Source organism: Camelus ferus, chromosome 10 (genome assembly GCF_009834535.1).
Source record: "Camelus ferus isolate YT-003-E chromosome 10, BCGSAC_Cfer_1.0, whole genome shotgun sequence".
Taxonomy (NCBI): Eukaryota; Metazoa; Chordata; class Mammalia; order Artiodactyla; family Camelidae; genus Camelus; species Camelus ferus.
This window is the reverse complement of record NC_045705.1, coordinates 61,477,003-61,500,183: the sequence shown is the minus strand read 5'-3', so window position 1 is coordinate 61,500,183 and position 23,181 is coordinate 61,477,003. Positions and strand designations below refer to the sequence as shown.

At 35.2% G+C, this 23,181-nt stretch overlaps 1 protein-coding gene across 1 annotated transcript in view; it reads left to right on the top strand.

The window, feature by feature from the left end:
* LOC102505752 (glycerophosphodiester phosphodiesterase domain-containing protein 4) overlaps positions 1 to 23,181 on the top strand; it is an 81,560-nt gene that overhangs the window by 28,717 nt on the left and 29,662 nt on the right. The window contains exons 5-6 of the mRNA XM_032489494.1: positions 882 to 1,038; positions 22,896 to 23,117. Of these exons, the coding sequence (XP_032345385.1) occupies positions 882 to 1,038; positions 22,896 to 23,117 (379 nt within the window). The remainder of the gene's footprint in view (positions 1 to 881; positions 1,039 to 22,895; positions 23,118 to 23,181) is intronic.

Below are 23,181 nucleotides of genomic sequence, written 5' to 3'. Positions count from 1 at the left end.
GCCAACAAATTCTGTCTGTCTTGACCTCTCCTTAATTTTATCTCTTCCTTCTCATTTCAGCACAGTAGCTGGGTTCCTTTTAGATGTCCCCCTCCTTGCCCCATGCCACATTCCAGTATTTAGCAGCAAGAAGGAAGCCTGGGTAATGGTAGAGCTTATATAATTTTTTTACCTTTTCTCAGAGATCATTATATTGTGCTCTGGCTGTCTATTTCCTAAAAAATTTAATCCTGTTATTTTGTCCAATTGTCTAGTTGTTTATGGGCAGGAGGCTAAGTCTCAACCCTTATTACTCCTTCATGGCCATTACAGAGTTCTTTTCATATGTATTTTAATGAGAAAGGAAGAGAGATTTTTCATAAAAGCAGAGATTCTTCAAGGCAAAGAGACAACAGGAATTTTCAGATAATGAACTTCTAGAATGGTGCCATCTGATGTGAAGAGTCTAGGACCAGAAATACTCAGAGCAGGTGCCAACTGGTAAATGAGTCAGCAAAACAAAGAAAGATTGTATGGGTGCCTGCTTAGTGTGTTTCCGGGGTCCTCAGAGCCTTGCCCCATCTCCACCCTACTCACCTTGCTCTCAGATCACTACTCTACCCATTGTTTTTTTGATCCAAAAATTCCCTGAGTAGGGAAGCTACTCTTTTACTATGACTGATATGACTATAATAACACTACAAAAGATTGCCTCCTTGGGCAGGAAAATATTGACATGGAAGTATAAATTACTAGTACTGATTCCTTTGATGAGATTTGGGAGGGAGTGAGGAACCCTATTAAGACTGGTGACCTTGATGGGCTTTCTGAGAACTGTATCTGCCAAGGTGGCTGAATTCAGCCTATCTACCTCTTCCCTTCTTTTCCCCCTCTGCCTGCAGTTACGATCATGTGCCTTTTCTCATGCATGACCTTAACCTGAGAAGAACAACCAATATCAACGAGGTCCTGCCAAATGCCTCCCTCCGACACCCTAGCCTATTTGATTGGGATTTTCTGTCGACTCTGAATGCAGGCAAATGGTTTTCACATTCACGGGTAAGACACATTCCTTAGCTCAAGACATGCACTGACTCCTTCTTCTGTAAGAGGTCACGTGCTGCTCCTGGAGATAAAGGCTTTAAATGAAGATAGGCAAGTGTACACACACTTTCATCCCAGTTTGGTAGCAGGGCTATAGATAGCATTGGTAGGAGGGCTGTTCCAATAATGCAGTCAGTCTAATTGCTGCTTTTTACATTCACTCAAAGTTCTGAAGACAAACTTGTAAACCTAACTCTTGTTAGTTCCTTTTTATCCAAGTATTTCATAAAGTTTTTACAGTGTACCTACCATGTAAGTAGCATTTTCCTGGGCATTTTGAATAGCTCACAATCAATGGGGCAGGCTAGGAAACATTTATTATTGATTCTGTCTTATGATTCAACAAATATTTATTGAGTGCCTATTGGGCACTAGACATATAGTATACAATGGTGAATATATACACATCCAGCCCTAACGGAGTTCACAGACTAGTATAAGAAAGAGGCAATTGCAATAACATTGTGATAAATGCTGAAGTTAATTTCAGGTTGCTCAGGAGCACACAGGAACAATTTCTAACTCAGTCTGAGGAATGGGGATGGGGGATTCTGGAAGAAGGAGATGGATAGGCTAATAAAGCTGTTGTAAAATAGAAAGTATTTGCTATGTACAGTGTAATTTTGAGGCAAGAGTGAATGATTCTACTTGAGGGAGTTGCAGAATACCTCATGCAAAGGTATCATTTGAACTGAGGGAACATCATTACTAAGGGGAACCATGAGCAATGATGGTGGTTTGTTTCAGAAATTACAGTACACTTGAGCAAGAGGGGATTTGGGTGTCTGTGTGTGTGAAGGAAAGAAAGAGAAGAAAGGAAAGATGGAGGGAAGGAGAGAGAGACAAAAGGAGGGGTAGGGGAGAGTTGGGAGATAGATTGGGACAAGAATCTGGGAAAACATGTTATGAGGAGATTATAGCAATGCTTAAATAACAAGTTAGAAAGTTTAGAATTATCCTGAGTATTTTAAAGTGGATAAAATAAAAGGTCAGATTTGCATTCGATGAAAGTGAAGTCTGCCTTCTCAAGATGGTTAAAGAAACCAAAACAACTTAACATTTTCCAGGTTATCATATGTCTAGAGGGAATCCATGTGACCTAGATAAACTTATTAGAGTTTTTGATTTTGAAAATAAACATCTGATCAGTACAAACAGCAAGCATCTACACTGCTAGCACTTGTGGCAGTGGAGAGAGCACGGTGTGAGAGTCAGCTGTGGTAGTAGCTCTCTTATCAGGTAATTGGGTAATAAGGAAAATAAATCTTAAGGTATTTTTGATTATGTACTAAGGGTGGAGTGGAGTTTTATTTATATTTGATATTAATCCTGAGGACTTATTTGATCTTTTGTTATGTGAAAATAGTGAAAAGTAAAGGATCTATAGGGATAGACTTACCCACTTCAGATTCATTCTAGTAACTAGTGTTAGTATAAGGGCTAGTTGAAAGAGAATTTGTAATTACTGTAACTCAGAATATTTGTTCTCATAGGAGTACATAACATATAAACGCTGTTTCCATATGTGAAAATAACAGGATCAACCTGATATTCCAGGTTTCTGTATGGATGTAGGCTCTGTATATAAGACTTACCATACATGAATAAATAGACACATCCAAACTAGAAATGCCTCGTTAGAATATATATATTGAATTATTTAGCAACAGGTAATGTTTTGGCAAATACGTGTTCTAGATGAAAAGGTTGTTATATCTGATGTATAATGTATGACTTGTAACAAGTCTTACTTATTTTAAGTGGTAGGGTTGGATACGTTATTGTAATAAATTTGGGTTTTTTTAGGGTTAATTGTTTTATTTTAGCATATTTAGATTGTATGCTTGCAGTGTTTAGTTATACTATTATTCTGTATTCTGGCTACTGAGGAGTATCCTGAAACCTTGGGTTAAAATATGGTTATCTAGGGGGTTGTATTTTTAGGTTTGACTGTGGAGCTTTCTTTACTTGCATATTGTGTGGTCAGAGGTGGTTGAAGTGGTGTTGGCACATGATTTTAAAAATTTGGATGTTTGTTTAATTTTTCATAGCAAAGAAATTGGTTTTATTTCTAAAAGTTATTCTCGGTCACTCTTTATTGATTGGGTATGTTTAGGGATTGATGGTGATGGTGAGTTGATTATTATTTGTTAGTGTATTTATTATTCTTGAGATTGCTTGTAAAAATTGAGTAGTTAATCTGATCAATAGTGAAATAAAAATAGGTACAGAAGTTCTGAGAATTGTCCCTGAAAGTTCAGCTGAGTTCCTGTTTTTCCAGCAAAATTGACATTTTTATGGAACATTTTAATATGCTTTTGTGAAAGTATAAATCTCAAAATTATAAAAATGTAATTCTCATGCATACAGATTGTGAGCCAAGTACAAGTTTTCTTTAGCATGTTAATGTGGAAACAATCACAATGACAAAACCCACTCAAAAGAGACGTGAGAAACCAACATGCATGTAGTCAGTGCAGCAAGAAATGCTGAAGTTACGTTGCTAAGTTGGCTACAAACCTAGTATTTTAACTTGGTTAATATATTCTGTGGCAATAAGGACATCCTTTTGGAGTTATCTGTTCTACCAAAAATCATTTACATCTCTACTTGACAAGAATCATTTCCATTTTTATTAGTTTTCTAAAAGGCAACATCTAACTTTGCATAGTCTGGCCTTGATCAATAGTAAATAGTAATTCAGTGAAAGGTATGTTCCCCTAAGAGTCAAATGACCCTTAGCTGTGCGTGATAAATAATGTACTAACCATGATATTACAAGGTCCAGCAATCAACTTTTGCCTTATTTCTAAGTTTTGAATAAATTAAATCTCCTATTATGATTGTAAATAACTTTTGTAGATTAATTAAAGGCTGATCTCATTGTGATTTTGTGCTACTTGGCTTCATAATTTACATTGGAACAGTCAGAATGGTTAACACACATAAGGTTCCTTGTTGTATATCCAGAAATCTAGAGCTAGATTATGTTAAGCAACTGCTAAAGTCATTAAATTAGATTCTGACTGAAGAGTATGTAGGGAATCTAGCATTTCACCTTTTTAATAGTCCCTATCATTCCAGAGCTGTTTTTATCACTAGTATTTACAAAATAAATTTATTTGCACCAGGTTTCATCCGCATACTTAGAAATGTAGGCAAATTCCTCTCTCCTTTTCCTGCTAGTCAGTGACCTTTCTTACTACCTGTAATGCTGGGACAGTGTACAACAATGGACACCAGACAGTTTGCCTAGGAACGCTTGTAAGCATTGTTTCCAAATACCAGTTACCTCTGTGTCCTTAGTGGGGACTGGGCACTTGTTGTATCAGATTGAATGAAGTATATTCTCAAATATGATTCTTCAGAAATGACCTTGATTACACAATCAATTTGTCCAATTATATCCCGGTGAAGAGAAGGACAGATTTTTATTCAATTTATGCAGATGACTGCATACAGATTGAAGGTAAAATAATGCAAAAACATACAGACACTAACCAAATTAAATCTGGAGTGGCTATATTGATATTGTTGCTGAGCCCAAGTTTCTGTTTCCTGTGTACAGTGAGGCCAAACAAACCAAAACGGAGTTTGGAGCAGAGAAAGATTTATTGCAGGACTAAGCAATGAGAATAGGCAACTTGTGCTCAAAAAGCCCAAACTCCTTGATAGTTTTTGGGGAAGGCTTTTTATAGGCAAAATTTGTGGGGAAGGCTTCAGGGTGTGTCGCCTTTCTCTGATTGGTTAGTGGTGAGGTAACAGGGTGGTGTTCCAAGAATCTGAGTCTTTAGCCTTCTGTTTCCAAGCAGTCTGGGTCCCTGTACTTGTGCTCAGCTTGTAGTTACCATCCTCCACCTGGGTGGGCACCCTAGTTCCTGGAGAGGAATTCAGATATATGTATCAGGTTGTTATGCACATTCCCCAAGGGGGAACCAGGACCCTGACCCATGCTGCACTATTATTTCTTTCTGCATTTCCTTACTCCCCTAATCAGTAATTATTTGATGGAACTCAGGGAAGGTCTAGGAGGCTGAAATCTTTTCCCCACAAACTAGTAATAGAAAAGCTTTTGTACCCGGGAGGACCCCACAGGGTCCTGCTTGGTTTTAATAACAGGCAAAATAACCTTCAAAACAAGGGAAATTATTAGTGATAAAGACGGACATTACATAATACTAAATGAGTCATGTAACATGTAATAATCCTAAATGTGTATGCACTGAATAATACAACTTCAAATTACATGACGCAAATCTGATGAATTTAAAGCAGAAATAGAAAAATCTAGGGTTAGACACTTCAGCATTTTTTTCAGTAATGGACAGAACAAACAGTCAGGAAAATCAACAAATATATAGAATATCAGCTATGTTCTAGGACATGAAACAAATCTTGACAAATTTAAAAGAATAGAAATCATACCAAGGATGTTCTGTGACCAAAATGGAATTAAACTAGAAATCATTAATGGAAAGATATCTGGAAACTTCCCAAATATTTTATTTATTTACTTATTTAAATAGGATAAGTTTGATATATAACATTGTGTGAATGTGAGGTGTATAGCGTGTTACTTCGATACATATATATTTATTGCAATATAGTTGTCATTGTAATAATGTTTATCATGTTACAAGCATCTACAATATTATTGTCTATATTCAATATACTGTGTATTAGGTCTCTATGGCTTATTTGGTGCTTGTTACAAGTTTGTACCCTTGAACACCATCAGTCTTATCCCTTAAACCCCATCCCCTGGTAACCACTGTTTTACTCTTTGTTTTTTTGTTTTTTTTCTTTTTATAGGTTTGACAGTTTTAGATTCTACATATGAGTGATATCATACAGTACTTATTTTCTGTCTGACTTACGTTGCTTAGACTATATACTCAAGTTTCATCCATATTCTCATAAATGGCAAGATATCCTCCTTTTTCATGACTGAATACTATTCTACTATGTCTATATACTACATCTTTTTAATCTATTCATCCATTGGTGGGCATTTGAGTTGTTTCCGTATCTTGGCTATTGTGAATACTGCTTCAGTAAATGTGGGTATATCATATATCACATTGAACTCTTGTTTCCATTTCCTTTGGGTATATACCCAGATGTTGAATTGCTGGATTGGTATGCTAGACCTCATTTTTAATTTTTTGAGGAGCCTCCTAATTGTTTTCCATAGTGATTGAACTAATTTACCCACCAGTATAAAAGGGTTACCTTTTCACCACTTCTTTTGTCTCTTGTCTTCTTGATGATAGCTGTTCTAGCAGGTGTGAGGTGGTATGTCATTGTAGTTTTTATTTGCACATCCCTGATGATTAGTGATATTGAGCATCTTCCCTGTGCCTGTTGGCCATTTTTGATTTCCTCTTTGGAAAATGTCTATTTAATTCTTCTGCCCATTAATCAGGTTTATTATTAATAACTTGTATACTTTCTTAATGTATTTTGGATATTAACCCCTTATCTGATTGATACATGGTTTGTAAAAATTTGATCTCATTCTCTAGGCTATCTTTCTTCTTTGTTACACAGAAGCTTTTGTATTTGATGTGGTCCCATTTGTTGATTTTTGCTTTTGTTGTTTGTGCTTTTGGCATTGTGTCCAAAAAGTCATTGCCAAGACCAATATTGGTCAGCTTCTTCTCTGTGTTTTCTGGGAGTTTTATGGTATCAGGTCTTTTGTTTAATTAAGTCTTGATCCATTTTGAGTTAATTTTTGTGAGTGCTATAAGATAGGAGTTCAATTTCATTGTTCTGCATATGTTTTTCCAGTTTTCCTAGTACCAATTTTTGAAGAGACTGTCCTTTCCCCATTGAGAGTTCTTGGATCCCCTATTGAATGTTGGTTGGCCATATATTCCAGGATTTAGTACTGGGCATTCTATTCTGTTCCATTGGTCTATGTATCTATATTTGTCCTAGTAACATACTGTTTGTAGTATTATAACTTGAAGTGTAGCTTGAAATCAGGAAGTGTGATACCTTCAGCTTTGTTCTTTGTTCTTTTTTCCTCAGGATTGCATTGGCTATTCAGGGTCTTTTGTGGTTCCACACACATTTTAGGATTGTTTCTTCTACTTCTGTGAAGAATGCCTTTAGTATTTTGATGAAGATTGCACTGAATACATAAGTGGCTTTGGGTATTATGGACATTTTAACAGTATTAATTCTTTTAGTCCATAAACATGGCATGTCTTTCCATTTGTTTGTGTCTTCAATTTTTTTCAGCAAAGTCTCATAGTTTTTACTGTACAGATCTTTCGCTTCCTTGGTTACATTTATTCCTAAGTATTCTATTACTTTTAATACTATTGTGAATGGGATGGTTTTCTTTATTTCTTTTTCTAATGCTTCATCATTAGTGTAAAGGAATGCAACCAAATTCTGTATGTTGATTTTGTATCTTGCTACTCTACTGAAATCATTGATTAAATCCAACAGTTTTTTGATTGACTTTTCATGATTATGTATATATAAGATCATGTCATCAGCAAATAGCAACAATTTTACTTCTTTCTTGTTGATTTGGATGCCTTTTCTTTCTTTGTCTTGCCTAATTCTCTAACTAGGACTTCCAGTACTATGTTGAATAGGAGTGGTGAGAGTGAACATCCTTGTCTTATTCCTGCGCTTAGAGGAAACACTCAGTTTTTCTCCATTGAGTATAATGTTAACTGTGAGTTTATCATATATGGCCTTTATTATGTTGATGTATGTTCCTTTTATACTCAAACTGTTAAATTTTTTTTATAAATCATGAAAGGTTGTTGTATTTTGTTAAATGCTTTTTCTGTGTCTTTTGAGATGATCATGTGATTTTATCTTTCATCTTGTTGATGTGATGAATTACATTTATTGATTTGCATATGTTGAACCATCCTTGCATCCCAGGGATAAATTCTACTTGATCATGGTGTATAATTCTTTTAATGTATCCTTGAATTCAGTTTGCTGTTATTTTGTTGAGAATGTTTGCATCTATATATATCAGGGATATTGGTTGATAGTTTCCTTTTATTGTGGTTTTAGTATCAAGGCTGGCTTCATAGAATGAATTTGGAAGTGTTTTCCTTGATAGTTTGGAAGAGTTTGAGGAGGATTGGTGTTAATTCTTTAAATGATAGGTAGAATTCAACGATAAAGTTGTCTGGTCTTGGAGTTTTCTGTATTGGAAGATTTTTGATGACTGCCTCAATCTCTTGACTCATTATTGGACTGTTCAGATTTTCTGTTTCTTCCTGATTCAGTCTTGATAGGTTGTATGTTCCTAGAAATGTATCCATTTCTTTTAGGTTATTTAATTTGTTGGCATATTTGTTCATAGTACTTTCTTATAATTTTGTGTATTTCTGTAGTATCAATTGTAATGTCTCCTCCTCTTTCATTTCTAATTTTATTTATTTGAGTAATTTTTTCCCTTAGTCTAGCAATTTCTTTTTCTGGTTTTGTTGATTTGGGCCCTCTCTTTTTCTTGATTATTATGGCTTAAGATTTACCAATTTTGTTTATTTTTTAAAGAACCAAATCTTAGTTTCATTGATCTTTTGAAATTTTTTAGTCTCCATTTCATTTATTTCTGCTCTGATCTTTATTATTTCTCTTCTTCTACTAACTTTGGGTTTTACTTGTTCTTCTTTTCCTAGTTTCTTTAGGCGTAAGGGTAAGTTGTTTATTTGAGGCTCTTCTTGTTTCCTGAGGTAGGCTTGTATCACTATAAACTTCCCTCTTAGAACTATTTTTGCTATGTTCCATAGATATTGGCTTGCTGTGTTTTTTATTTTCATTTGTCTCTGGGTACCTTTTAATTTATTCTTTGATTTCTTCAGTGATCCATTCATTTTGTAAATAATAGTGATAAAAACAGCTCTGGAATGATAAGGACTATTAAAAAGGTGAAATTATAGATTGCCTACATACTCTTGATTAAGTCAATTTGGTCTAATGTGTCATTTAAGTTCAGTGTTTCCTTGTTGATTTTTTGTGGATGACCTGTTCAATGATGTAAGTGGGGTGTTAAATTCCCCTAGTATTATTATGTTACTGTCATTTTCTACCTTTTTGTCTGTTAATACTTGCTTTGTATAGTTAGATGCTCCTATATTGGGTGTACATATATATTTACAATTTTTATATCTTCTTGGATTGATCCCTTGACCATTATGTAATACCCATCTTTGTCCCTTATTACAGTCTTTGTTTTAACATCTATTTCATCTGATATAAGTATTGCTACCCTGAGTTTCTCTTCGTTTACATTTGCATGGAATACTTTTTTTCCATCCCCTTATTTTCAATCTGTGTGTGTCTTTAGATCTGAAGTAAGTCTTGTAAGTAGCATACATATGGGTCTTGTTCTGGTATCCATTCAGCCACTCTGTGTCTTTTGATTGGAACATTTAGTCCATTTACATTTAAAGTAGTTACTGATAACTATATACTTATTACATTTTGTAAATTGTTTTTAGATTTTTTTGATCCCTTTTGTCTTCTTTTGTCCTCCCCTTGATATTTGATGACTATCTTTAGTGTTGTGTTTGGATTCTTTTCTCTTTTTTACATGTATATCTGTTACAGATTTTTGGTTTTTGGTTACCATGAGGTTTATAATAGCAAAATATCTATATCTACATCTATGATATTTAACTTGCTAATCTCTTAATTTCTAATGCATTTTAACAACCCTGCATTTCAGTTCCCTTTCCACATAGTTACTGTTTTTGACATAATATTTTACATCTTTTTGTTTTGTATTACTTAACTGCTTATTGCAGATGTAGATGATATTACTGCTTTTGTTGCCTGCTGGTGAGTGTTGCTGGTTCTTCACATGGTTTGTTGTGGTTTCTAGGGTGTCCCCAAAACTGGTGTTGGCCTGCTGGTGAGTGGCGCCAGGGCCTTGGGCATCATAGGTGAGTTCTGGTTCACTGGTGGGCAGGAGCCAGGTCCTAGGATCTCTGACTACAGGCCCTAGAGATCCTGGAGCTAGTGTGTCCCGCTATTTGGTGGATCCAGTTCCTTACACAGTGGGCTCTGTGGTCTGGGGTGTTCAAAAGCTTGTATAGACCCTCTGGTGGGTGAGTGTCTTGGGACTTGTGCTTGTGCACTAGTGTATGGGACATGTCCCAGTGTTCCTGTGGGCTCAGGAGGTCTTAAGGCAGCCTGCCTGCTAGTGAGTGGGCTCTGTCTCTATCCAGGTAGTTGCTTGGCCTGAGGTGTCTCAGTATTGCTGCGAACAGGCTGGTGGGTGGGCTGGGTCCTGGGGCTAATAAGCTAGGAGGATTCCAAAATGTTCCTTGCCAGCACCAGTGTCCAGGTGGTAGAATGAGCTCCTACAAATGGCTGCTACCAGTGTCTGTGTTCCCAGGATGAGCTCCAGTTGCCTCCTGCCTCTCTGAGAGACTCTTCAAGATAAGCAGGCAGGTTGGAATGAGCCTTCTTTCAAATTACTTCTTCTGCCCTGGGTCCTGGGACACGTGAGATTGTTGTGTTTACCCTTTAAGAATGGAGTCTCTATTTTCCACAGCCCTCTGGGTCTCCTCAAAGTAAGCCCTGCCAGCCTTCATAGCTGAACATTTGGGGATCATCTTCCTGACACAGGGCCCCTGGGCCAGAGAGCCCATTGTGGGGCTCAGAACGACTGCTACTTGCTGAGTACCTCTGCAATTGTGGTTCACTTCACATGTGTAGGTTGCCTAGCTGGGGGTATGGGTCTTAAGTATACTGTGACTCCATCCCTCCTTTGTGTCTCATGATTTCTTCTTTATATCTTAATCGTAGAAGTTTTTTTCTGCTAGATTCTGGTCTTTCTTATTAATAGTTGCTCTGTAAATAGTTGTAATTTTGGTGTGGCCATGAGAGGAGTTGAGCTTAAAATCTTCCTACTCTGTCGTCTTGGCCAAGCTCTCATTATACCTTTTAAAATTGGTAGTTTTCTCAGTTTGCTCACTTTCCCCTCTTTTTAATGTTTTGTGTCTCTGCTCTAGATTTTTGTTTTGTGGTTTCCATGAGGTTTACATAAAATGTCTCATAGATAAATTAGTCCTTTTGCTACTGATAGCAACTTATCTTCATTTGCTCATGCAGGTACTGTCCTTCTACTCTTCCCCTTTTATAAAATTTTGCTGCCAGAAATTCTCTCTTCTTATGCTGTGAGGTTATTACCAAATTATAGTAGTTATAGTTATTTTTAGTGTTCTTTTCCATTAACCTTTATGCTATAATTAAATGTTTAACACCCTTTCCTAAAATAGAGTTCTAGTTTCCTGATTCTGTCTATTTATTACCTTACTCAGAGTTTTGTGTACTTTTGCCTTTTTGTTTCAGATAGAAGAACTCTTTTCAACATTTCTTATAATGCAGATCTAGTGGTGGTGAACTCCCTCAGCTTTTGTTTGTCTAGGAAATTCTTTATTTCTCCTTCATATTTGAAGGATCACTTGGCTGAATAGACATTTTGAGACGGTGATTTTGATATTTTGATATTTTGAGTCTGTCATTTCGCTCTCTCCTGGATTGTAGAGTTTCTGTTGAGAAATTTGATGATAGTCTACTGGGTTTTTCTTTTTTTAAGGTTATTCTCTCCTCACACCCCAGCAGTCATTAAGATTTTTAATATATTGTTGATTTTTGACAGCTTTATTATAATGTCTTGAAGAAGGTCTTTTTGCATTGAGATAATAAGGTGATCAATTAGGTTCATGGACTTGTATGTCCAGTTCTTTGCCCAGGTTTGGAAGTTCTCAGCTGTTATTTCCTTAAATAAACTCTCTGCCCCTTTTTTCTGTTCTTCTCTTTCTGGTATATCCATTATCCTTATGTTGGCTCTAATAATGGAGTTACTAAACTTTAGTTCTGTCTCCTTTTCTACCTGAATCATTCCAAGATTCCAACCTTTCGGCTCACTTATTCTGTCTCATATCTGATCTGCTCCGTTTTCAGTCCTTTCTAATGCATTCTCCATCTTATTTGTTGAGTTCTTTGATACCAGAATTTCTATTTCGTTCTCTCAGAATTGGAAAAATCCCAAGTATTTTTAAAAACAGCTTTAAATAACCCATAGATAAAATATAAATCTCAAGAAAAGTTAGAAAATACTTTGAACTGAATGAAAATTGAAATGTGACATAGTAAAAGTGGTGGACTACCACTAAACCAGTGCTTAGAGGAAAAACCCTGGGATTATCTGCTTATATTAGAAAAGAAGAGTCTCAGATCAATAATCTAAGCTTTCTCTTTAAGAAACTAGAGAAAGAAGAGCAAATTAAACTCAAAATAAGCAAAAGGAAAGAAATAATAAAGAGCAGAAACTGATGAAGTAGAAACAAAGAAATAGAAAATGTCAGTGAAAATTAAAACCTTATTCTTTGAAGAAATTAACAAAATTGATAAACTTCTAGTCAAATGACCAAGACAAAAACAGAGAAGACACATATTTTCACTATTAGGAAAGAAAGAATGTTCCTCATTACAGACCCTCTAGACATTAAAAAGGGTAATAATGAAGTAGTGTGGACAGTGGAGCTGCCTCACATTGGCTCACAAGAGCCAGTACTACATTTCAGAATTTTTGAAACCAGTTGTAAACAGTTATGAAATTAGGCGTGGTTGTATTATTTAAGCTACAAAAATTGGAAAACACTACAAATCAGGTCTTTATATTCCTGGAGAGCCCGCTGTTAATTATTTACCAGCATATCATTGTCTATAAACAACTCTGTGCTCATAAAGGTGAAAATTTGGATGAAATGGAAAAATTCTTTAAAGATACAAACTATCAAAACTCTCTCAGAAAGAAATACATAACTTATAGTTTTATATCTATTAAATTAGTTGAATTTATAGTGGAAAAATTTCCAACAGAAAATTCCAGGTGCTGATGTATTCATGATGACTTTTACCAAATGCACAAGGAAATAACAAGACCAGTTCTACAAATCTCTTCCAGAAAATAGAAGGAGAAAGAGAATACCTAATGCATTTCTATGATGTCAGCACTTCTCTGACATCACAATAAATAACACATCCATTAAAAAGCATTTTAAGAAATCTTGAGACTAATATCCCTTGTGAATAAAAATGTAAAAATCCTGAACAAAAAGTTAACAAACTTAAGCCAGCACTATATAAAAAGGAAATATGTCATGATCAGAGGGGTTTTATCTTGAGAATGCAAGGCTGGTTCACAGTTGAAAATCAATGAATTTTATCATGTTAACATACATAATGAAGAAAATAATATAATCATTTCCATACATGCAGAAAAATCACTTGATAAAATTCAACTTCCATTCTTGATAAATTCTGTCAGAAAACTAAAAATAGGAACTTTCCTTCACTTGATAAAGATGATCTACAGTATACCTAAAGCTGCCATTGTACTGAATGGTGAAAGCCTGAGCTCATTTCCAAATAAGACCTGGAAAGAGGAAGGATGTCTCATCACTCTATTCAACAGCATATTATTGTCCTAGGCAGTGCAATAAGTGAGGAAGAAGGCAAATGGTTTGGAAAGGAAGAAATAGAACTATTTCTATTTGCAGAGGACCTGATTATTTATGTATGAAACCTCAAGAAATCTACAAAAAAAAATTCAAGAATGACTAGATTAGGTTAGGATGGACACAGGATACAAGGTCAATATTTAAAGAAAACCAAAACCCATTAATCTAATCAGAGAGGACTTCCAGTTTCAACTTTGATATGTAAAGAGCGTAGAAGTTGTCACTCCAATTCTTAAAACAAGAAAAAAAAAATGAAACAAACTGAAATTCAGTGACTTTTCTTAGGTCCATCTGAGAATTGAAGTCACAGGGTAAACCATCACTATGAAATCTGGAGAGACAGGTGAGTGCAGAAAATCACAGCCAAGATCAGCTTACAAGAAACAGAAGCCATTGGAGCCAATAACTGCTTGAAGTAGTTTAAGTAAGTGGTAATTTTGACTAATTTCTAGAGGCTGAGTGTGGACTATCTTGAGACATAAAAATTCTTGGAGGCCTAATTTATACAGGCCCCCACACATTTGTGGATTGTGTATCCAGGAACTCCGTCAGGTTCTCATAGTAAAGATCAAGAGAAAAATCATCTCCTGTTTTGGGTAGAGGGAGAAGAAAAGTAACCCTTTTGAAATACATGCAGAGTGTTCTCCATTACAGGCTTTGCCTCCAGGGGTAACCACTTTATCAGAACCTTATCTGATACATGGGAAGGGAGATTAGTCAACTCAAGTTCCTCTCCGGCCTTTCCATCTCATGTAAAGGTAGAGAAAAAAAAAATACTAGGAAATGCATAAAATACCTAGGAGTAAATCTAACCAAGGAGGTGAAAGACTTATACATGGAAAACTATAAAACACTGATTAAGGAAATTAAAGAAGACTTAAAAAAAATGGAAAGATACCCCATGCTCCTGGATTAGAAGAATCAATATTGTTAAAATGGTCATACTGCCCAAGGCGATCTACAGATTTAATGCAATCCTTATCAAATTACCCAGGACATATTTCACAGAACTAGAACAAATCATAATAAAAATTTATATGGAACCACAAAAGACCTAGAATTGCCAAAGCATTACTGAAGAAAAAGAAAGAGGCTGGAGGAATAACTCTCCTAGACTTAAGACAATACTGCAGAGCTACAGTAATCAAAACAGCATGGTATTGGTACAAAAACAGACACATAGACCAAAGGAACAGAATAGAGAGCCCAGAAATGAACCCACAAACTTTTGGTCAACTAATCTTCAACAAAGGAGGCAAGAACATACAATGGAATAAAGACAGTCTCTTCAGCAAATAATATTGGGAAAACTGGAGCGCAGCACATACATCAGTGAAACTAGAACACTCCCTGACACCATACACAAAAATAAACTCAAAATGGATCAAAGACTTAAATATAAGACAAGATACAATAAACCTCCTAGAAGAAAACATAGGCAAAACATTATCTGATATACATCTCAAAAATATTCTCCTAGGAAAATCTACCCAAGCAATAAAAATAAAAGCAAGAATAAACAAAGGGGACCTAATTAAACTTACAAGCTTCTGCACAGCAAAGAAAACCACCAGTAAAACAAAACGACAACCTACAGAATGGGAGAAAATTTTTTCCAAATGAAACTGACAAAGGCTTGATCTCCAGAATATATAAGCAGCTCATATGACTTAATAAGAAAAATACAAACAACCCAATCCAAAACTGGGCAGAAGACCTAAACAAGCAATTCTCCAAGGAAGAAATACAAATGATCAATAGGCACATGAAAAAATGCTCAATATCACTAATTATCAGAGAAATGCAAATCAAAACTATAATGAAGTATCACCTCACACCAGTCAAAATGGCCATCATTCAAAAGTCCACAAACGACAAATGCTAGAGAGGCTGTGGAGAAAAGGGAACCCTCCTACACTGTTGGTGGGAATGTAGTTTGGTGCAGCCATTATGGAAAACAGTATGGAGATTTCTCAAAAGACTAGGAATAGAGTTACCATATTACCCAGTAATCCCACTCCTGGGCATATATCCAGAAGGAACCCTACTTCAAAAAGACACCTGCACCCCAATGTTCATAGCAGCATTATTTACAATAGCCAAGCCATGGAAACAGCCTAAATGTCCATCAACAGATGACTGGATAAAGAAAAGGTAGTATATTTATACAATGAAATACTATTCAGCCATAAAAACTGACAACATAATGCCATTTGCAGCAACACAGATGTTCCTGGAGAATGTCATTCTAAGTGAAGTAAGCCAGAAAGAGAAAGAAAAATACCATATGAGATTGCTCATATGTGGAATAAAAAAAAAATGAATACAAAACAGAAACAGACTCATAGACATAGAATACAAACTTGTGGTTGTCAAGGGGGCAGGGGGTGGGAAGGGACAGACTGGGATTTCAAAATGTAGAATAGATAAACAAGATTATACTGTATAGCACAGGGAAGTATAAACAAGATCTTGTGGTAGCTCACGGTGAAAAAATGTGACAATGAATATATGTATGCTCATGTATAACTGAAAAATTGTGCTGAACACTGGAATTTGACACAACATTGTAAAATGACTATAACTCAAAAAAAAAAAGTTAAAAAAATACTATAAAATGCTTTTACAAGTCATAGCCCAGAAACTCAGACCCACTAAGAAACTAAGATTTAATCATAAGATTGTAATATCTTCCCTTCCTCAATACTTTGCCACTACATAAACAGAGCTTCAGCATAATGATAGTGGATTACAACTCAGAGAGAGCTGCAATACAGACTCTGTTTAAGAAGGAGTTCTTAAGGAACCCAAAGAAGTAGGGTAGGACACAAAATAAAATAAGGAAAGTGCATCCTGTGTTACCTATAGCAAGGGCAAACATTAAACATAGTCCAGGTCATAGCCAGATTAATATGAAACCTGACACTAAAAGGAACACTAATGTGTTCCTATTAGTTCATATTACTCAGTTCCTATTATTGATTATATCATGTCCAACATAAAAATTATAATATGCTAAAAAGACAAGAGAAAACACAGTATGAAGAGACAAAGCAAGCTTCAGAACCAGACTCAGCACAGATTTTGGGAATGTCAGACAATTTAAATTAACTATGATTAACATGTTAAGAACTCTAATGGAAAAAGTACACACCATTCAAGAAAAGGTAGGTAATGTAAGCAGAAAATGGAAACTCCTAGAATCAAAAGGAACCACTAGAAATCAAAAACATTTGACAGAAATAAAGAATGCCTTTGATGGATGCATCAGTTGACTGGGAAAAGATAAGGACAAAATCAATGATATTGAAGTATGTCACTAGAAACTTCCTAAACTGAAATGCAAAGAGAAAAATGAATGAAAAGAAGAAGACAGAATAGCCAAGAATTGGAGGACAGTTAAAAAGGGTATAACATACATGTGATAGGAATTCCAAATGGAGAAGAAAGAGTAAAAGGAACAGAAGAACTATTTGAAGTATTAATGTGGAAAAATTTCCAAAATTAACGGCAGACACCAAACCAGACATCCAGGAAGCTGAGAGAACACCAAGCAGGATAAACACACACACACACACACAAAACTATACTGTGGCATAGTATATTCATATTGCAGAAAACCAAAGAGAAAAAAAATCCATAGACATCAGAGTGAGAGGGATTCTTACCTATAGAAGACCAAAGATAACAATTTCATCAGACTTCTCTTCAGAAATCATGAAAATAAGAAACTATATACAGCGTTGAAAGAAAAAAAAAACCATTGACCTAAAATTATGCATCCAGAAAAGTTATTTTTCAAAACCGAAAAATAATTTCTCAAACAAAAACTGAGATAATTTGTCACCAAGAGAATTGCCTTGCAAGAATATCTAAAGAAGTTCTTCAGAGGGAAGGAAAATGATTGTGGTCAGAAACTTGGATCTACATGAAAGAAACAGCAGCAGAAAGGGAATAAATGACACTAAAAAAAATTCTTTTATTTTTCTTATTTAGCATAAAACTTCTGTTAGAAAATGTAGAAGAAAAATTGCAATTACTGTAGATTAGATAAAGAATTCTTAGAATAACAAAAGCATGATTCTTAAAAGAAAAAATAGATAAATTGGGCCTCAATTGTTGGGCCCGATTCTTAAAAGAAAAAATAGATAAATTGGGCCTCAAGTGAAAGACATTGTCACGAGGATGAAAAGACAAGTCAAGACTGGGAGAAAATGTTTGCAAGTCATATGTCTGACAAAGGACTTTTATCTACAATATATAAAGAAAATTCAAAACTTACAAGAAAATAGCCCATTTGAAAAATGGCCAAATATTTGAATGGATACTTCACCAAAGAAGTACATGGATGGCAAGCATGCACATGAAAAGATACTCAATTTAATTAATTGTTAAAGAAATGCAAATTTAAACCAGAGTAAGATACTATTGTAGAACCTGTAGATGAATTTTTAAAAAGATTTGGGAATAGCAACAAGTAGTAAGAATGTGGATCAGTTGAATTCTCATGCATTGCTAGTGGGAATGCAAAATGATACAACCACTCTGGAAGACCATTGGCTATTTCTTACAAAGATAAACGTACACTTACCATAGATTTCAAGACAAGGGATAGTGCCAAGATTAAAAACAATACGGAGCATACCAAACATATCTAATTGTTTCTGGTGTCCTTCTTGCTTGTAAGCACTATAATATGGTTTATAGCATGAAGAATGAAATTTTGGTGTCTAAGAAACAGCACATAATTTGGGGTGCGAAAACATTTAATAATTTCGCAGTTGACCCTTGAACAACATGGGTTTGAACTGCATGGGTCCACTTATATGCAGATTAAAAGAAAATACATACATACTAGAGTACTACAACATCCATGGTTGAATCTGAAGGTGCAGAACTCTGGATATAGAAGACCAGCTATAAAGTTATACTCAGGTTTTTGACTATGTGAGGGTCAGTACTCCTAACTCCTGTGTTGTTCAAGGAGCTCTGTTTTTATGTGTTTAGAATCCCATGTTGAAAAGACAACACAATAAATGTTATCGTAGTGGATTGATCACTTAAGACTATTAAGTACTTGAGAACAATGAATGGTTATAGTTTTACTACACTTAAGTAGACTGATAATACAATGTTTTAAAATAAAAATAGCAGAAGATAACATAAATTTAAGGAATTTGAGCTCCTTCAGAAGTGAGGAACTTTTGTTTCTGTTATTTAAAAATAATAAAGGGCATACCATAGTTAGCACAAAGCACACGGTTATTTTGGGGAAATACAAGACATCTGCTATGTGGGCAGATGACCAATAATGAAGCTGTATCACTAAACACACTGTTTAGTTCAGTCAGCTTTTATCTTTCCATAACAAGATTTTCTTGGTGAAGAAAGTAGTTTGTTAAAATACATTCTGGTACTAACTCCCCATCTCGTTACTAACCAGCTCTGAGTGCTCTTATTCTCGCATGATATATGTAGTGGGAAATAATATACCCAAGGAAAGAATGCTAGCATTGGCTGGATTTTTGCCTGGAATTGTTCAGTGTCAGTTTTCACTTACCTGTTAGTTGAATCATTGGGCATGTCACTTGTCCTTTTAAGCTTCAGTTTTTTCCTTTTTAAAAAGTAGTGTTCTGAGGGCAAATTAAATGCAATTTTTTTGTCTGTCTGTCTTATCCCCTTTACTAAACTGTGAATATTTTGAGAGCAGAATTCTTGTTTCATGAGCACACAGCATAAGCTTGCTGAATGAATGCTTATCTAGTATCCAGGGCTTAGTAAGCAAATTCAAGTGTTAGACTCATTTCTTCTCTCTCATGTCGTTGAAAATGTACAGTTAATGGCATTGATAAGTTAATTTCCCTAAAACACTGTGTTTCCAGTAGCATCCACTGCCACAAAGCCAAGTCCAATGCAAGTCCTTGTAATTGCATTTAATACCCCACCTCGCCCCTACTAATCAAGCCAAAATTTATCTTTAATCAGGTACAATACAGAGTGTTAACAATGGTGCTAGTTGGTCAAAAGTAAATCCCAGGCTTTTTTATTTTCCATAACTACTCAGGCTAAAGAATTTAACATTTATATTGTATACCAAGGGCTTGGGCTATGCTATGTATCATATCAGCAAAAGTGGAAGACAAATTTTTGGTAGTTACCTCCTCAAGTTATTCAATTCCTGTTGATGGGATTGATATCCCTAAAAGGCTCTTTCCTAGGAAATATGCCATTTTTTCACTCTTTATAAGCAGATATTGTTTTCTGAGGGTTTGAGGAGTCCTTCGATTTGAGAGGTCTAAGAGGCCCACAGAATATTTAACCTTGGCCTGGGTTAATGTCAAGAAACCTGATTCCCACATACTAAAAGAACACAGGAATTATACACCCAACCTTGGTGGAGTTTACACATGTTTTCTATGAGAATTGTCATGATAAACATTCACTATTACATCTCAAGAATTTTTTATCTTCTACTACTAGCTCAAGGATATTTTCCTTCATTTAGATATTACTTTAAAAAATTATCCTTATTAATAAAATTGGTATATTATGTTAATTGTGACCCATAAAAATATATAGCCACATCCGAATCCCCAGACCCTGTGAATATTACCATATAAGGCAAAAGATGAGATTAAGTTATGGATCTAGAGAGAAGGAGTTTATCTGGGATTATCTAGGTGGGCCCTGAATACAATTATCTGTTACCATTGTAATAGACAAAGGGAAAACAGACACACAAATAGAGGAAACCACAGAAAGAAGAGAAGCAATATGACCAGAGATTGGAATGATGTCGCTTTTAGCCAAGGAAGGCCAAGGCATGCCAGCAGTCACCTGAAACTAGTAGAGGCAAGGAACAGATTCTCCCCCAGAGCCACCAGAGTGAGTGTGGCCCTGCCAACACCTTGATTTTGGACTTTTGGCCTTCAAACTGTGAGAGAATAAATTTCTCTTAAGTCACCAAGTTTGCATTTATGATGGAATTCTTGAGTTCCTTAGATTAGTCTTCTCTATAAGAGGCCCTTGTCTAAGGACATTAATCAGAGCATTCTGTTTAGTATGATGATCTGCCAAAACATCTCCCCTAATGTCTGTTTTATTGTGGAGCTCTATTTCTAAGACAGCAATTCATTGAGGGAGTTCCAAAGCACTAAGTAGTATGTATATTTGTTAACTTTTTAATACAGATAACTGAAGAGGTTAAAAACCTCTTTTTTTCTCCATAGCATTTCAAACTTGTGAACTACTTCAAAAGCAAACAAGCAATCAGTGAGTGTATTTACCCTTTTATTTTTAGTAATCCCATATGCCCTAGAGAAGGCCATAATTTTAGCCACTTAATTTGATTCTATAAGAGAATCTGGAAAAATTACTGCATGATCAGTCTGTTATTACCTTTTTTCATTTTTAAGTTCAGCCTATCAGTAAATAATATTAAGATTTGATATAGGAGCATCCAAAAGATCTGTTCTGGTTATGAACAGTTCTTAGATTATAGAAATGATGAGATTCTCCTTCACTGGTAAGGATAATACAGTTGCTGTATTGAGATTGTTATATTGGTGAATGGTGAAATGAGAAAGAAAAGGTAGCTATTTTGTGATTAATTAACTAACATAAAAATATTGAATATTTTTAGTGAACAACAGGGATTATATTGAATTAGTACCATAAAATAGAAAGATGGACCTAGTACAAGATCTGAAAATTATTAGATTAATTTAGCCAAGACCTTTTTTTTTCCTTCTTCGGCAAAGATAAAAAGCTTTGCTATTGGATCAGGGAATAGGCATTAATAGGCAAAATCTTTGATATACATCAAGTTGTTTAATTAATACCAATAGACCATGGCCTTCCCTTTTACTTTCAAAAAGAAGGTTTATGAAGATCTGGAAGATCAGCAAAGATGATTATTGAAGAAATATTTTGAGATCACTGAAGGTCTTTTTGGTTGTTTTGTGAGAATGGTTCCAAGATATTTGAGTAAGTCAAATCATATAGAAACCTGTCTATTTAAAAAAAGCTTGCTTGCTATACTGTATAACACCCAGTTTATCTGAGAAATCATCTTAATTGTCTTTAGTGTTTGGCTTTGGATAAGTTTGGGTAATTTGTAATCTCATTAGATTATGTCTCTGCTTAGCCAGTATATCATGGTTTAGATCAGGGGTTGGCAAACTATGGCCTGCTATCCAAATCCAGCCCACACTGGCTGTTTTCGTACAGCCTGTGAACTCAGAATGGTTTTCACATTTTTAAGTGGTTGGAAAAAAATATCAAAAGAATAATGTTTCATGACATGTAAAAATTATGTAAAACTCAGATTTCATTATCCATGAATGAAGTTTTATTACAATACAGCCATGCTTATTCACTTATGAATTGTCTAAGACTGTTTTTGCACTATAATAGCAGAGTTGAATAGTTATGACAGAGACTATGTTTCTATTAAAGTAAAAAATAGGTGGTGTATGGCCCTTCACAGAATAAGTTAGCTGAACCCTGGATAATGAACTGTTATTTTGTAGAATTAAAATTTCTCCTTAGAAGTTATGTGAATAGAATTATAGAGTCAATCTTAGAATTTCAAAATGGATTACTGCACATCCTTAAGATCTTGGTTTAAGATTTGAGAAAAGTAGAATGGGACTTCACTAAATGCCTGAAACATAACTTTCCAGGAAAATTGTTGATTTTGCTTTGATGAAGGTGATAAATATTGTACATCTTTATCAGCTAGGACATAAAAGAAAGTTAAGATAGGACCAAAAGAGAGTATGTTAGGGTTAGGTAGTACTAGAAAATGAGGTATAGTTCTTTGGTTAATAGCCTACACATATTAGTAGAGGACCACCATCTCAATTTTTGTGTTTTTTTTTTGAAACATGTAAAACAGACATATTCCTGAAAGCCTATTTTCTTTCCATTACACAAAACTAGAACAGTGAGAGAAAATGTGGGAAGCCAATATGGCTGAAAAGAGATTGTATTACTCTGAGTTATAGAAAAAAGGTTGAAAAGGAAGTTGAAGACAAGAACTGGAAGGACCTTCAGTGAAAATACAGCAGGTTCTACAATATAGAATAAATCGTTCCAAACACCATAATTAACTTTGGAGATTACATTTAATTTCTCTTCTTGGCAACTCTTATGTCAGGACCAGTATTTCAGAGGACCTGGTGGGTTGAATGGCAATGGACCAACATGGACGTAGGGCTGGGTGTGGGGAGCAGGAGAATTGGAAAATGCTTTTGATAGGAGCCAGTGTTTTCTCTGATGTACTTATTTTAGATCAAGCCATTTTACCACATGAAACCCCTATCAGAGGTTGATAAAGAAAAAGCAGGAAATCAGAAGATTCCAAAACTAACTGATTTATTGGAACTTGCACAGAAGGAAAAAAAATTTGTGATATTTGATATTAACGTCCCTACTCCAAAACATTTTCACAGAGTCACATATGTCCGTCATTTAGTGCGCGTGATCCTTGACTCGAAGATTGAGCAACATCTGGTATGTGTCATCTCAGTATTTATGGTAGAGGTTGGGAGGTGGGTAGCATGTTCCAGGGGCATAG